Source organism: Gopherus flavomarginatus, chromosome 3, assembly GCF_025201925.1.
Source record: "Gopherus flavomarginatus isolate rGopFla2 chromosome 3, rGopFla2.mat.asm, whole genome shotgun sequence".
Taxonomy (NCBI): Eukaryota; Metazoa; Chordata; order Testudines; family Testudinidae; genus Gopherus; species Gopherus flavomarginatus.
Window position 1 is genome coordinate 261827138 of NC_066619.1, and position 14837 is coordinate 261841974.

Genomic DNA, 14837 nt, shown 5'->3' on the forward strand with positions numbered 1-14837 from the left:
GTGATAGATTTTGCTTGGGGTTGGGTTACAAACCACTTGAACGTGGGGGGAATGGGAGATGAAATGTTGTTCTTGTTGTATGAGTAAAGGGCAACAGAACTGTACTTAGCCTGTGATGATTTGAAGGTATCAAGAGAGAGGGTGGGGACTTGTCCCTCCCCACTGTTTAAAGACAGAGCTGATTAGGCTCCATAGATAGTCTTTTGTTCTGTTAAATGACCACTGCAGCTGAAATCAGTGACAATCAGGTCTAAGTGCTTAGTCCTGTTGTGGGGACAGTGTTCCTTTGGGTACAGTGTTTTTGTGTAAGAGACAGCCCAGACTGCACTAGCAGCGAGCGAGGTTCCCGCACTGAGAGTTCAGCTGAAATCACTGAGAGCTGGTGGAACCTCAAGAGACCAACTCACAGAGGTCACAGTGGCAGGTGGCAGCAGAAGGTGACTGTGCAGGGCCATTGGCAACAGAGTGGTGGAGTGAACAGTGGCACAACGAACAGACGTGGCCAGAGCGAACAATGAGCAGCTGGAGGAACAAGCAAGATGCCTTCTTGTCCCCCACCTGAAAGGTGTACTCACGTGAAAGCACCTCTAAACTCTGAGTCTCCACTGACCAAGGACAACACCGGTGAGTGGAGTGCGGTGGAGGGAAAAGTGAGGGGCATATTAAACAAACATTTGTTTGTTGGACTATATTTTAGTGACTTTGCTCCAGAATGCTAGATTTGTGACTGGGAATGGAAACTTATATAAATATGTTTCCTAGTAGGCCAAGATTTTTAAAATGCATTATTTGCCAAAGTTATCATCTCACATTGTTGCTATCTTGAGAGGTCATTATATTGGGGAGTTTCTGTACTAAACATTTTTATTATTATAATTAATTTTTTACATAAGAATGGTCATACTGGGTCAGACCAATGGTCCATATAGCCCAGTACCCTGTCTTACAACAGTGGTCAAGGCGAGGTGCTTCAGAGGGAATGAACAGAACAGGTAATCATCAAGTGACCATCCCCTGTTGCCCATTCCCAGCTTCTGGCTAATAGCCACAGATGGACCTGTTCTCCAGGAATTTATCTAGTTCTTTTTATAATCCTGTTATAGATTTGGTCTTCACAGCATCCCCTGGCAAAGAGTTCCCTGGGTTGACTTTATATTGTGTGAAGAAGTACTTCCTTTTGTTTTTTTAAAACCTGCTGCCTATTAATTTCATTGGGTGACTGCTAGTTCTTGTGTTATGTGAAGGATTAAATAAAATTTCCTTATTCACTTTCTTTGCACCAGTCAAGATTTTGTAGACCTCTATCATAACCCCATTAGTCATCTCTTTTCTAAGCTGAAAATTCCCAGTCACTTTAATCTCTCCTCCTGTTTCATACCCCTGATCGTTTTAGTTGCCCATCTCTGTACCTTTTCCAATTCCAATGTATATTTTTTAGGATTGGTGACCAGATCTGCACACACTATTCAAGGTGTGCACATACCATGGATTTATATAGAGGCAATATGATATTTTCTGTCTTATTATCTATCCCTTTCTTAGTGATTCCCAACATTGTTTGCTTTTGTGGCTGCTGCTGCACATTGAGTGGATGTCTTCAGAGAACTATCCACAATGACTCCAAGATCTCTTTCATAAGTGTTAACAGCTAATTCAGATGCCATCATTTTGTATGTATAGTTGAGATTGTTTTTCAATGTGCATTACTTTGCACTGATCAACATTGAAATCCTCTGCCATTTTGTTGCCCAGTCACCCAGTTTTGTGAGATCCCTTCGTAGCTCTTCGCTATCTGCCTGAGACTTAACTATCTTGAATAGTTTTGTATCATCTGCAAATTTTGCCACCTCACTGTTTACCCATTTTTCCAGATCATTTATGAGTATGTTGAACAGTAATAGTCTCAGTACCGACCCCTCAAGGATACCACTATCTATCTATCTACATTCTGACAACTGATAATTTATTCCTACCCTTTGTTTCCCATCATTTAACCAGTTACTGATCCATGAGAGGACTTTCCTCTTACCCCATGATGGCTTACTTTTCAAAAGTCAATTTAAATTAAATACTTTTTTTAAAAAATGTATATTTTTTTAGAAATCTAGACCTGTTACGTGTTTTGGTGTAACTTGCATTATTCTTATGTTAAATTTGCATAATCCTAACAAAACATTTACTTTATTCATCTCTTTTATATATCTCATTGGTCCTGACACCCCCCCTGTAAATTCGAAACCCCCCCTAATTTCAATTCCTCCACTGGCGGGGAGGTTGGGGAAAGGACGCCCTCTGCACTCACCTGCGATGGGAAGCGGCGTGACACGGCCCCAGCCCGCTCCCCTCTGTCACTTCCCAGCTCCACTTCCCACCTAACTAGTTAATAGCTTTTAGTGTTTGAACCTGAGACCATTAACTAGCATGTGGATTACTGAAAGATCAGACTTCTATTGATAAGATATCTATTACAACATATTTACAGGTAAAAAGAAAATATGACTTGAGATATTTAAGCTTATTGATGAAACAAAAATCATGACGTTTGGGAGGATAGAAGATAGAATAAGAATAAATTAGAATGCTGTTAGGTTGTAATTCTTAGGACCCCAGGAGATGGCTGCAGCAATACAAGGTAAACGTGAAGGATATAAAACATAAAGGCTAATGGATATTTTAACTTACATTCTCATGAGATGGTAATTGCTGGTGCCCTGCTGTTGGCTTAGAAGGTCATATGAACCCACAAACCAAATACTTAATCCTGCAAACCCTCCTGAGGCAAAAATTCCATTGACTTTGAAAGGAGTTTGCATTAGGATGTACTGTAGAATTGGTCCTTTAAATAGAGCAGCGTTGAATTGGGTAACTGATGCTGCACACATGGGGCAAAAAGACATTTTTAAGGAGTATAATAAAGCATATAAATATTGCCCTACCATACAAACTCACATGCAAATAGCTCTTATTCAAGACACCACTCATATTAGTATTGTTTGTAGATAGGTTTTGGATGCTCTGTCCTAGTATCAGTGATGGGGAAAAAAGTATGCATATAAATTATAAACGAGATTCTGACCCACAGTTTGAGAACCATTGAGCTAGGAGATGATATAACAGCAGATACAATTTATTTAGTGATTTGCTGATTTCTTCTAAGTTGCACTGTTGGGTTACCCTCTTACAGAAGCTTTATTTTCCCAGAATACCTTTCTGGGAGTGGCCCTTTAAATTTGGCAGAGCAACGGCACAGCATGACTGCAGCCCTAAACTTGGTATTTTAGAACTAGGGGTTGTCTACATGGCTGTTTTCAGTGCTGCAACTTTCTGGCTATGGGGTGTGAAAAAACATGCCCCTCATGGTGGTGATTTTTTTAGAGTGCTGGAAAAGCTCTGGACCCTGATCACACAAGGCTCATTAAAGTGCTGCCATAGCAGTGCTTCAGTGTTGCCAGTGTAGACTAGCCCAGTAACTTCTGTTTGTATTTGTCTCTTTCTTAGCTGGTAAGTGTCTGCCATGTTTCACCTTTTTAGTGATGAGGGGATGGCACATTTCCACAGGGACTAATAGCACAAAACTATTTTTCGTCATGAAACTTAATCCATTTGGATTCTGTTTAGTAATATAAAAGTACACATACAGCATTGACATGTAAATCAGGGGTTCTCAAACTGGGAATCAGGACCCCACAGGGGGTCGCAAGCTGTCAGCCTCCACCTCAAACCCCGCTTTGCCTTCAGCATTTATAATGGTGTTAAATATATTTAGAAGTGTTTTTAATTTGGGGAGGGGGCACTCAAGAGGCGTGCTGTGTGCAAGGGGTCACCAGTACAAATGTTTGAGAACCACTGGTATAAAAGCTATCCTATTTGCAAATGAGGGGAACCACAACAGACAGTGTTTGCCATTGACATTCAAAAGTCAACATTTTCTAACAAATTACTTCCAACCACGAAAATTATTGTCCTTATCCCAAGGTCTTAATAAAATCAGATGTCATGGATGATTAAAAAAAAAAAAAGAAAAAAGTAGGTTCTTTGACTTTGATCAGGACAATAATTTTGTAAGATCTCAGAGGCAGGGAGTAAAATGTTCTGTTCTCACATTACATACTTTCCTTCTCTTCCTGTCACCTCTCTCTTTTTTATCTCTGCTTCTTCCATCTCTACCCTCTCTCCTCTTTTGATTTCCATCTCTTCACCCCTATACATTTTGAGGACCATGTGCAAGATGCTATCCACCTGTCTCCACGTTGATAGCAATGTAGTTATAGCTCTTAGCATATCGCAGGATCAGACCCCTAACATTTCCTTCCTTTCTCCATGCTGTCATCAATGTAATTACAACACACACTTGCTTTAGGCTATCACTACACTGCGAGGCTTTTAGTGACACGGCTGTGCCGCCATGCCATTAAAAGCCACAAACACCCCGCGAGTGGCAGCGGCTTTGTTGGCAGGAGCAAAGCGCTGTTCACACTGGTGCTTTTCATCCATCGGCAAACCCTAAGTCTCATGTGCAATCAATCAACTGCCAAACCAGTGATCAGGTCTGTCTGTTCTGTTATCTATTTATTAGGGTTTGTCTACACCGACACTTCATTGGCAAAACATTTGTCATTATTCACGTAGCTGGACATGTGTAGCATAGGTCAACTTACCACAGTAGCGTAGACATAGCCTGTGTGTGGGAAAGAAGGCACCACAGTTTGACTGTATTTCTAGCAGTAGTCCTTTATTCAGATCTAAGGCTATGTCTACACTACCGCGGTAAGTCAACCTACTCTGCACAACTCCAGCTATGTGAACAACATAGCTGGAGTCAACGTACCTTAAGTTGAGTTACCATGGGGTCTACACCTCAGGGGTCGAAGGGAGAAAATCTTCCATCGACTTACCTTACTCTTCTCATCTCAGGTAGAATACAGGGGTCGACTGGAGAGTGATCTGAAGTCGATTTGGTGGGTCTTTACTAGACCCACTAAATCGACTGCTGGTGGATCGATCTGAGTGTCAATCCCCACTGTAGTATAGAACTGCTCTTAGACCAGTTGTAGGGTCACACACTTACTTAGGACTGGTCAATACACAGTTTTTATACAACTTCAATTATATTAGTTTGAAACTAGTATAGTTAAAGCTGTAAAAAACCCTTGTATGGATGCAGCTATACCAGTATTGCTGTGTTTATACCACTATAGTTTATTCTGATAAATGTAGAAGAAGCTGTATCGATATAAACACCTATATACTGATACAACTGTGTTCACACTAGGGCTTGTGCCAATATAAGTATTTTGGTAATTAAAACCACTCCTAACCAAAATACTTAAATTGGTACAAAAACTGTCTGTAGACCAGGCCATATGTAAATTTTAATTTGAGTAATTCCATTGACTTCTATTGGCATTACCCATGATTTACCTTGGTGTGAGATCAGAATTTCAGATCACCTTTCCAAGATGAGAGAACAGGAAACTGAGATGTCAGGGACGTTATTTGTTTATTTCATTACATTGTATTGATAATTTTTTAGATTTTGTTTTCACTGATTTTCCGAACTGACACTTTGGGTTAGGATTTTAGGTATGCAGTATTCTTACAGCCATTTAACAAATCTGAATTATAGTTTTGTCTTGAGATGTGTTTACAGTACACTGCATGTAAATCTTAAAATGAGAAAAGAATCATGATCTGTAAACTCTGTGAAATGTTCCTCTCACTCTTTCTAACCACAGACTTTTCCCTCTGAACCACAGCGTCATCTTTACAGAACATCATGTATTACTTTAGTTACATTAAGAGAAAATAAAAGTGAAATGATGTTTTGGATCATTATAAACCTCCTTATGCTCTGCATAAGAGTTAAGAGGAATATCCGTTTCAGTTCACTGACTGTGACTAATTCCTTGTTGTGTATACATCAATGCGTTTACAACTTTGCTTTTTCGGTTTTGCAGCGAGGGGATGAATTGTTCAGCTGGAAAAATCTAGTACAGTAAATTTTGGTTCATAGTTATTTAATTTACTGGACAGTCTCCTACAAATTAGGTTTAATAATAGAGGAAAAGTCCTGACAATGAGATCTATAAGACTTTGAAATAGTCTCCCAAGAGAAAGATTGAAGTCCAGTCCCTGGAAATACTTGTAATTAGACTAAGGAAAGCAACAGAACAATCCTGTACTAGCAGAGTATGGATGAGGGTTGGGATTTTCAACACAGCCTAAGGTGATTAGGCATTTAACTCCAATTTGAACAGAGGCACCCAACACCCTTATGCTCCTTGAAAATCTCAACCTGGATTACTTACTGTAAAAGGTCTTTTCCATCTCTGCCCCTCCATCATTTCTTCCTCTTCAGGAAACAAAACTTCTGTTATGTAGCTGCAACAGTATTATTATTTTTTACTGTTTATACTGCAGTAACACCTAAGGAACCCAGTCACGGACCAGGATGCCATTGGGCTAGGCACAGTATAAAAACCAACAGTTCTTATCATTCCACAGGTTCCTCTTCTGGCATTACAGATGAGACTAGATTTCCAAAAGAGTTTAGTTCTCATTTAGGGACCAAAATACCACCCAGGTAAGATTTTCAAAGGCACTATGGACCCAATGGGCTGAGCTCCTTTGCAAATCTGGTCCTTAACACTTCAGTTATCAAGTCACTTAAACTCTCCCCCTTAGCTTTCCCATCTACACCTAAAACATAAGTCAACCTAGCTGCACTGCTCAGGGCTATGAAAAATTTCATGCCCTGTGCAATGTACTTAGGTTGACCTAACCTTCACCATAGGGTCAGCTAGGGCAACAGGCACGTTCTTCCGTAGACCCAGCTACTGCCTTTCAAAGGGGTGGATGAAAATTTTTTAACGCTAATACATAGGTTGAAAAAAGAGTGCCTGTACGTTTGGGTATAGTGCTTAGATCATCCACAGATACAAAGTTTGTTTTTAAATTCATATGATGCAGAGTACATAATCAGCAATAACCCAAATTTAGGTGATACTACAGCAACTGAAAACCCCTCCTGTGGCTGTAGCAAGTGTCTATGCAACAGCAGGGCTGCAGCTCCCTGGGGGTGGTGAGGGAAGATGATTCAATTTCCAACTTTTTGTGAGAAGACTTTATAAGCCCCTCCCAACCCCCCAACTTGAGCTTATTTTACACCAAAATAAAGCCTCTCCCGCCACTCTAGGTTTCCAGAGTGGGTGGGGTTTTTGGTGCCCCTCGCTTTGGGCTTATGTCACAGGCTGTGCCCGCGTTGGGGCTCCCCCGGGCTGCCAGGTAGGGCGCCCTCTGTCCCCCTGTCTGGACTTGGCGTTTGCTCTCAGCTGTGCGGGTTCCCTGACAAATCGCCATCGGGTGACAAAGACCCGCAGAGACGGTCGCGTTCCTCGCCTCAGTTGCCCGGGGTCTCCCTGCTTCACCGCAGGCCCCTTCCTCCCTTGCAGCTGGACAGCCACAGCAACGCAGGCGCCCACGCTGATCTATGCTCTCGGCCGCTCCATTAGTCTCCCCTTGCTCGGGGCCCTCCAGCCCCCGCCCTCCCCCGAGAATTCAAGATGGCGGTGGGCGGAGCTGCTCAGAACAGGTACAGAACCCGGCCGCGGGGATCGGCTAGCTCCGCCCCCTCCCTCGCCTGGTTAAACGCTTCGCCCGTCGGTCGCTCTCTCGGCGCTCATTGGCTTCTGTCGCTGGCGGGCGGGGCTAGTGAGCTGCTGGAAAGGGAACAGCCGCAACAGAGGCGAGAGGAAGAGCGTCAGCGGCGGGGGAGGAGGCGCGTGTGGGGAACAGCAGATCGAGACTGCCCCAGCGGCGGAGGGGGAGCGGCGCGAAGGCGGAACAGCTGCAGAGGGAGGAGGGGCCCTGTTAGAACGTGCCTGTTCCCGGAAGAGCCCAGTGGTAGCCGCCGAGCAGCGCGAGCGCCTCTGCCTGTTGCCCGGCGGCGGTGTGTGCGGGGATGGGGGGCCTGCTCCCCGCTGGGGGTGGCTCCCTGCCGGCAGGGGCTGAGGCGCCGCGCCCCTGCTGAGCAGCCGCGCTCCCCGGGGCAGGAGGAGAATGGACCAGCCCCTGGCTGCCCCCTAGCTCCGCAGCCGCTGCTGTGGGGAGGGCTGGGCTGGGCATGGCCCGGCTCGAGGAGACCAGTGGGTGCCGGAGCTACCCAGGTAGAGTCCAGCCTGGAAAGTGTTTCGCTGGTGGCGCTCGGGGGCCGGGGTGGCAGGAGAGTGTGGCGCTGCCCGGGGCTGAAGGGGAAACGCGGTGACACCTTTGCTGCTCCCAGCGCGGTAGTGGAACCCTGGCACGGCCAGGAGCAGAGGCGAGTCGGGGCTGCTTTACGGCGGCTCTGCGTGAGAGGCCACCGGAATGTGCCCCTGCGAAACTCCCCCGGGCTGGTTCGGCAGGATCCCGCCGAGTGCTCGGCGCTTTCTCTGCCTGCCTCCACGCCTGGATGGGTGGGGCTTGGGTTTGTCAGCTGGGCCCATGAGGAGCCAGCTCGGGTAGCCACTCACTGTCCCCTCCGTGTTCGCTTGAGATTCGTACTTCCCAGATTTCAGTGGTAGCCGTGGGAGTCTGTCTCAGCAAAAAAACCGAGGAGTGTTTGTGGCACCTTAGAGACTAACAAATGTATTTGGGCATAAGCTTTCGTGGGCAGAACCCGCTTCATCAGATGTGTGAAGTGAAAAATTCCCATATTTATACCTGCTCCTGTATTTTTCACTTCATACATCTGAAGTGGTTTCTAGCCCATAAAAGCTTATGCCCACGTGACTTTGTTAGTCTCTAAGGTGCCACAAGCACTCCTCGGTTTTGTTTTCTTGTGTACTTACCAGATTCTCTCAGGCTGCTCGGTGAGGTATCTTCTGGCTCTCCTCAGTTGTTTGTTTTCAGTTAGCAAGGGGGAGGTGGGGGAAGAGAGAGAACTAGTTGATCGATACAGCTGCTCGAAAAAATTTCAGACAACTTCTTTGGGGGGTCAAAAATGGTAAAACAAATAGTGTTATGAAAAATTGTTCAACTTCCTGAATTTTTCATGCAACCTTTTTCAAAAATGTACTTGGGGGGAGGGTTGATTTTTTTTTTTAAGTGGCAAAACTGAAAGTAGGGATCCAGTTTGAACCCTGTTGTATGGAAACAGTGGTTTTCCACAAGCTCAGTTGGGCTTCAAAGACTCAGTGAAATGATACAGTACTAGAGAGTGCATGGGATATTGTTAAAGTGGTCTCTTATGATAGAATACTGCCAATTTGACATGGCCTTATATTTGTTTTCAATATTATTGGAAAGAGCTGTACATTATTCTTAAAACAGAGGTTTATTATAACTGATTCATTTAAATTATTTAACATGAGGGAAAAAGGGGAAATAGTTTTAAGTAATTTAAAAACCTGTGCTTACTACCCTTTTCTCCAACCCTTAGCTGGACTTGTAAAAGTTCATGGAGTGTTGCTCAATAGCAAGCTGGTTTGTAGGGGAGGGGTTTGGCTGTGGTGGCAGAGTTAAAAATTACTTATGATTTTTTCCATTTTAAAAACAGTAATTTTCTTCCATTAATGTTTTTGCAGTGATGAATATAAGTTGTGGATACATTCAAGTTAAAGGAATTTTTTGTTACTGGCAGTGCTGTGGTATTAACCTGTTTTCCTCCAGGTCTGCTTTTACATTCTGTTTGCCCAAAATTTCATGCTTTTCATGTATATTGATTTCCTTTTACACAGTTTAAATGTATGCAGAGATAATTTGCAGTAGAGATTTCTAACATTATGTACATGAATCTGACATACTTAGTGAAACATACCACTGCCATTTGCCCAAAGAGTGTTTCTGAAGCTCTTAGAGCAGGGATTGTCAAACTGGGGGGTCGGGACCCCTCGGAGGTCGCAGGGTTATTACCTGGAGGGTCGTGAGCTGTCAGCCTCCACCCCAAACCCCGCTTTGCCTCCAGTATTTATGGTGTTAAATATATGAAAAAGTGTTTTTAATTTATTGGGGGGGGGTTGCACTCAGAGGCTTGCTTTATGAAAGAGATTACCAGTACAAAAGTTTGAGAACCACTGTCTTAGAGGAAAATATAACATAACCACTTTGCTGTTCAAAGATTATATTGGTCCTAAAATACAGTAGTCATTTATTTGTCAGACAGGAGTAATGGAGGTGACTATGCAAGATGACCCAAGTTCTATCTAGTTCTTAGAGGCTCCCAAAGCAATATACGAACTTTAATTCTTTGAGTACCACTAGGAAAATATGAACCCTGTTCTGTAAATTAGGGATGCAGGTCAAAACAAGGAAGTTAAGTCATTTTCCCAAAGTTGCAAAGCAAATCTGTGGCAGAGCTAGGACTAGTGAACCCAAAAGACTTGACTGCATGCTTCCTGTTTTAACCAGTAGGCTACTATTTAATGAGATGTTGCATTGCTATAAATTGTCTTGTTTAACAGTAAAATTGTTATATTTGCAGTGTATGACATGAGAAAACTAGACTTGTGATGAGATGTAGCCCTAACAGTTTGCCATGCTGATCATAAACTAATTAGGGATAAAGTCAGTATTGGGAGTAGCATTAGCAAGAACCCTTGGAATTGTAAGTATCAATTTCCAGATGCTTTATTTATCAGATCCAGAAAACAAATATCCTTTCACTATATTCAAACAAACAAATAACCTGGTCTGGGCACAGGCAATGTGTGTTGTTTTTTTTAACTGACAATTGGATACTGTCTGTTGCTTTAATTTATATATTGTACAGCAAATATGACATTCTGTAGCTTTCTGCTGTATAAAACATTAAAGAAAATTGTAGTTGTATGTACTTCTGCATTTACAGATTGCATATTTAAAGCAACTCTTCCTGTTATGTTTCCTGCGTAAAGAAAGTTTTAAACCAAGTCAGAACAATTGCGCTGTGCTGTATTGAAACCTACTTTGATTTCTCTAAGAATCAATTTACCATTTGAAAACGGTTCATCAGCCTCTTGAGCTACTGTGTTCTCTTGTTTTCAGCAAGAACACTTATTTGTAAGTATCCTGAGAAGAACCAAATGATAAAACTGCAGTGAAACTGGAGTAACAGGTCACTTTCACTTTGCTGCTGCTTGAGAAAGCACTAAGCAGCAGCAGAGGCAGACATTTGGAGTTTTTCATTGGGGAAGAGGGCTTAAACACACAGATTGGGGGACATACTGCAGAGACATCCCTTTATATCAACCAGAAAGTTGAGGGAAGGGTAGAATAGTGAGGACGTCTCACTGTCCTTGCATTGCAGCAGCCAGGAGGCTTGTGGAGTGGTGAAGTAACAGAAATTTTCCACCGAGGTGGGAGAGGGAATCAGAGAGAAACTGACCAAAATATGGGTGATGTTGGGGGAAGGAGGAGCTTCACGTGTATCAGATCAGCTAGTCAGAATGCTGTGGGGTTTTGTTGTTGTTTAAAGATGAGGAGAGAGAAAATTCAAGGCAGAGTATAGTATCAGTGCTACTCATGGAATCCCAGTGCCTTCCTCACTTCCCAGCAGAATTGGGGGCGAGGGTTGAGTTTTGCCCTGGACAAGGGGACCGTTCATGTTGGTCTGTGGTTAGTAGGTTTAGTCATTTAGCTTTCAGGTGTCTGATTAAGTTTCTCAGTATAGTGTAGCTGCATGGATGGGTATGGGTTAAAATTTGATTTGTTAATTAAAGGCGAAAATGTGTGTATACATGCTAAGGAGAAACTTCTGTGCTGAGAAATAAGGAGAAACCTAATATATAGGTGAGAAGAGATTAAGAATATAGGGAAGAGAAGAACAGATAGTGAAGATCTATTCTAGAAAAGAAGAAAAATTGAAGTGGGACCAGTTTAAAAAAAGGTCAAATTAAAGTTGGTAGGGCTGATCAAAAAAAACTGATAAATACCAAAAAAATCAAAATATTGTCTTAAGTTAATCCACAAATGTTACTTAGTGGTATCAAGCCATCTTTATAGCTTGTTAAATGCTAGAATACTAGTGAAATTAATCAAATGTATTCAATAAACTTGTCTTTCAGCTATTAAGTTGCTGGTCCTTGTAGTTTTAACATATTAAAATAGAAAGTTGGACATGTTGCAATTAATAGCATACAAACAGTGTGTTAGGGCATGGCTGCACTTGCAGCTGTAGAGTGCTTTGTGCTTTGCACGCAAGTGGCTGCAATGTGCTTTTCAAATAAGGGAGGTGGTGGTGGAGTGTGACAGGGAGTGTGTATGTTGAGGGAGGGAGGAGGAGAGAGTGGGTTTGAGGGGGGCTTGTAAATTCAGATAGCAGCAGACCTTCCCCTCCCCCCTGCCCCTCTCTCTCTCTCTGACACGCACAGCATTCCACAGTAATGGTTGCTTTGTCTCGGAGCAGATAAGCATGATGGCTGTCAAAGGGCGTATGACAAGACGTTTTGAGACGTTTCTGCAGGCTGATCAGAGCACAGTAATGCAACACTTAATTTACACTGACACTGGGGCACTCCAGCAGGGGCCCATCAAATGTTGTTCTGCTTGCCGAGGTAGAGTACCAGGAGTGCTCTGTGTGCGTTGCCAGTGTGGATGGGGAGTGAGCTAGTGTGCCTTTAATGTGCTGCAACTGGCAAGTGTAGCCAAGCCCCTGTTTGTTTAAATTGCGGAGAATGTGACTGTAGGAAGCAGTGTGGCAATGTGTTTTTTGATCCTATCTACTAGTTTTAGGGTGTGTCCATGTTAGGAAGAAGGTGTGTTAATATGTAGTAACTCAGGTAAAATCTTAGTGAAGGCAAGGCCCTATGTAGTTCTCGCACATTAATAGGTCAAGGTAAACACTAGGGAGTGGGATCCTTACTATTATACATTATTAGTGAGTATGTCTAGTGTATAAGCACTGGTGCAGCTGTGGCACTGCAGCTCTGTGGCTTTAGTGTAAACACTTGATACAGCCATGGAAGTGGTTTTCCTATCACTATAGTAAATCCACCCTGTGGAGGTGGCAGCTACGTTAATGGAATAATTTTTCTGTCAACCTAGCAGTGTATACACCAGGGCTTAGATCAGCTTAATATGTCTTAGAGGGATGTAAATTTTTCCCATCCCATAGCCATGTAGCTAGTTGTACCTAAGTTTTAGGTATAGACCAGGCCAGTGTTAAGAAGTTAATACTATGAGTGTCTTGTCTTTACTAGTATTTTTCCTCATGTTTGTTATCTTGAGCTATTTTTTTTTTAAGGTAGGAATACAGCTTGTTTCCAAGTGAAGACAAAGGCCTTAGTCTTTGGGCTAGTAGGACTAGGCTAATCTTTTCAAGCCCTGACAATACAACAAAATAGCCACAATAAACAAGTCTTGGGGAAAGCACGGGACAAGTTAACTCTCTTGTTAATTACTTGTCAAGTTAATTACTCTTGGTAATATTCACTTTTGTCTCTTTTAACTGACAAATTAGCTTATTAAATATGATGTCCTATAGCAAAAGGAATGGCCAGTTGCTGGATTGGTTGATTTGAATGTATAAAATTTAGTTGGCTTTTAGAACTTTGGGAATTTTCTTAAAGTAACAACTGTTCTTTTTAAAATGCAACTAAACAAATGATCTCTATAAAAGACAGGAAAAGCCTCAAGTATTGACCTATACTTAAATGATAGCATGTTAAGGGAAATATAAAAGCGGGGTGGACTGGAAAGAAACCAAGCTGATTTGCTTAATAAGTTAAATTTGAGTTGAATGGCATAAATATTTCTTCACACAGTTGATATTTTCCTGGCAGATGTCAAGAAATCGACAGAAGAATGCAGCTTAAATTTGGGCCAAGGTTTAAATGTTGGGGGGGGGGGGAAAGCTTTATAACTGCCCCAAACCAATAAATATTCAATAGACAACACATTAAGATTGCTTGGTAGTGTGTTGTCCCCATGCAGAACATTGAATTGAGCATGCAACCTTAGCTATGCCCCATTAACACACATTCCTTTACTCTTACTTTAGCAACTGTGAGGTTGGCAAAGGAGCTGAGAAGCTTGTACAACCCATTCACTCTCTCCTACAGGATTCAATCTAATGCTATTAAAAGACAGAAAGTTGAAGGGAGATTGAGTATGCATACCTTTCTGCTGTTCCCTTGGAGCTGGCAGTAACCGGTGGTAATTTATTTGCATATACTCTAGGTGCAGTCAGTATGTTAGGGCATGTCTTCACTGACAGCGTTAAAGTGCTGCTGCGGCAGTGCTCTCCCCATGCTCTAAAAAAACTCACCTCCACGAGGGGAATAGCTACCAGCACTGAGTACTCTGTCTACACTGACATTTTACAGTGCTGAAACTTTCAGCGCTTATGGGGGTGTTTTTTCGCACCCCTGAGCGAGAAAGTTGCAGCATTGTAAAGTGCTAGTGTAGACAAGTCCTTAGGTGCACACAAGTTAAGTGGTGGAGGCAGTAGTTAGGTGGCCTTGGTAAAGGTGTGTTTGGAGTATGTAGGGGATTGGTGGTGCACTGTCACAGGCAGGGAGTGCCATGCCTCCCTCACCTGAGTTCCCAACTTCTCTTGCCTATCTATTCATCCATCTGGACACGCATTCCTCTTACCCTTGCTGTAGCCCCAGACCCCTCTTCTCCACCCCCAATAGCTTCTCCTCCCAGGAAAGATTCAAATCTCTTTCTGCCCCCCAAATACTTTGATTACACCCCTCCTCCCCCAACTAAATAGCCACCCATACTCTCAAATTGCAGCAATCTCCAGCCACTCTGTTCAAAACTCCTGTTGTCTTAGGTGGGTTAATTTATCCTTAGATATGTTAAAGAAGGGTGAGTTCATGACCATCAATAGGTCTGTGTTTCATCCAGTTATTAGTAGCTCTCAGTTTAACAGTACA

At 42.8% G+C, this 14837-nt stretch overlaps 1 protein-coding gene across 1 annotated transcript in view; it reads left to right on the forward strand.

Moving 5' to 3' along the window:
- The first annotated feature begins 7882 nt into the window (after positions 1 to 7882).
- The window catches only part of TBC1D14 (TBC1 domain family member 14), a 97523-nt gene continuing 90568 nt past the window's right edge, over positions 7883 to 14837 (forward strand). Inside the window, exon 1 of the mRNA XM_050947608.1 lies at positions 7883 to 8165. Within this exon, the coding sequence (XP_050803565.1) occupies positions 8123 to 8165 (43 nt within the window). The 5' untranslated portion in view covers positions 7883 to 8122. The remainder of the gene's footprint in view (positions 8166 to 14837) is intronic.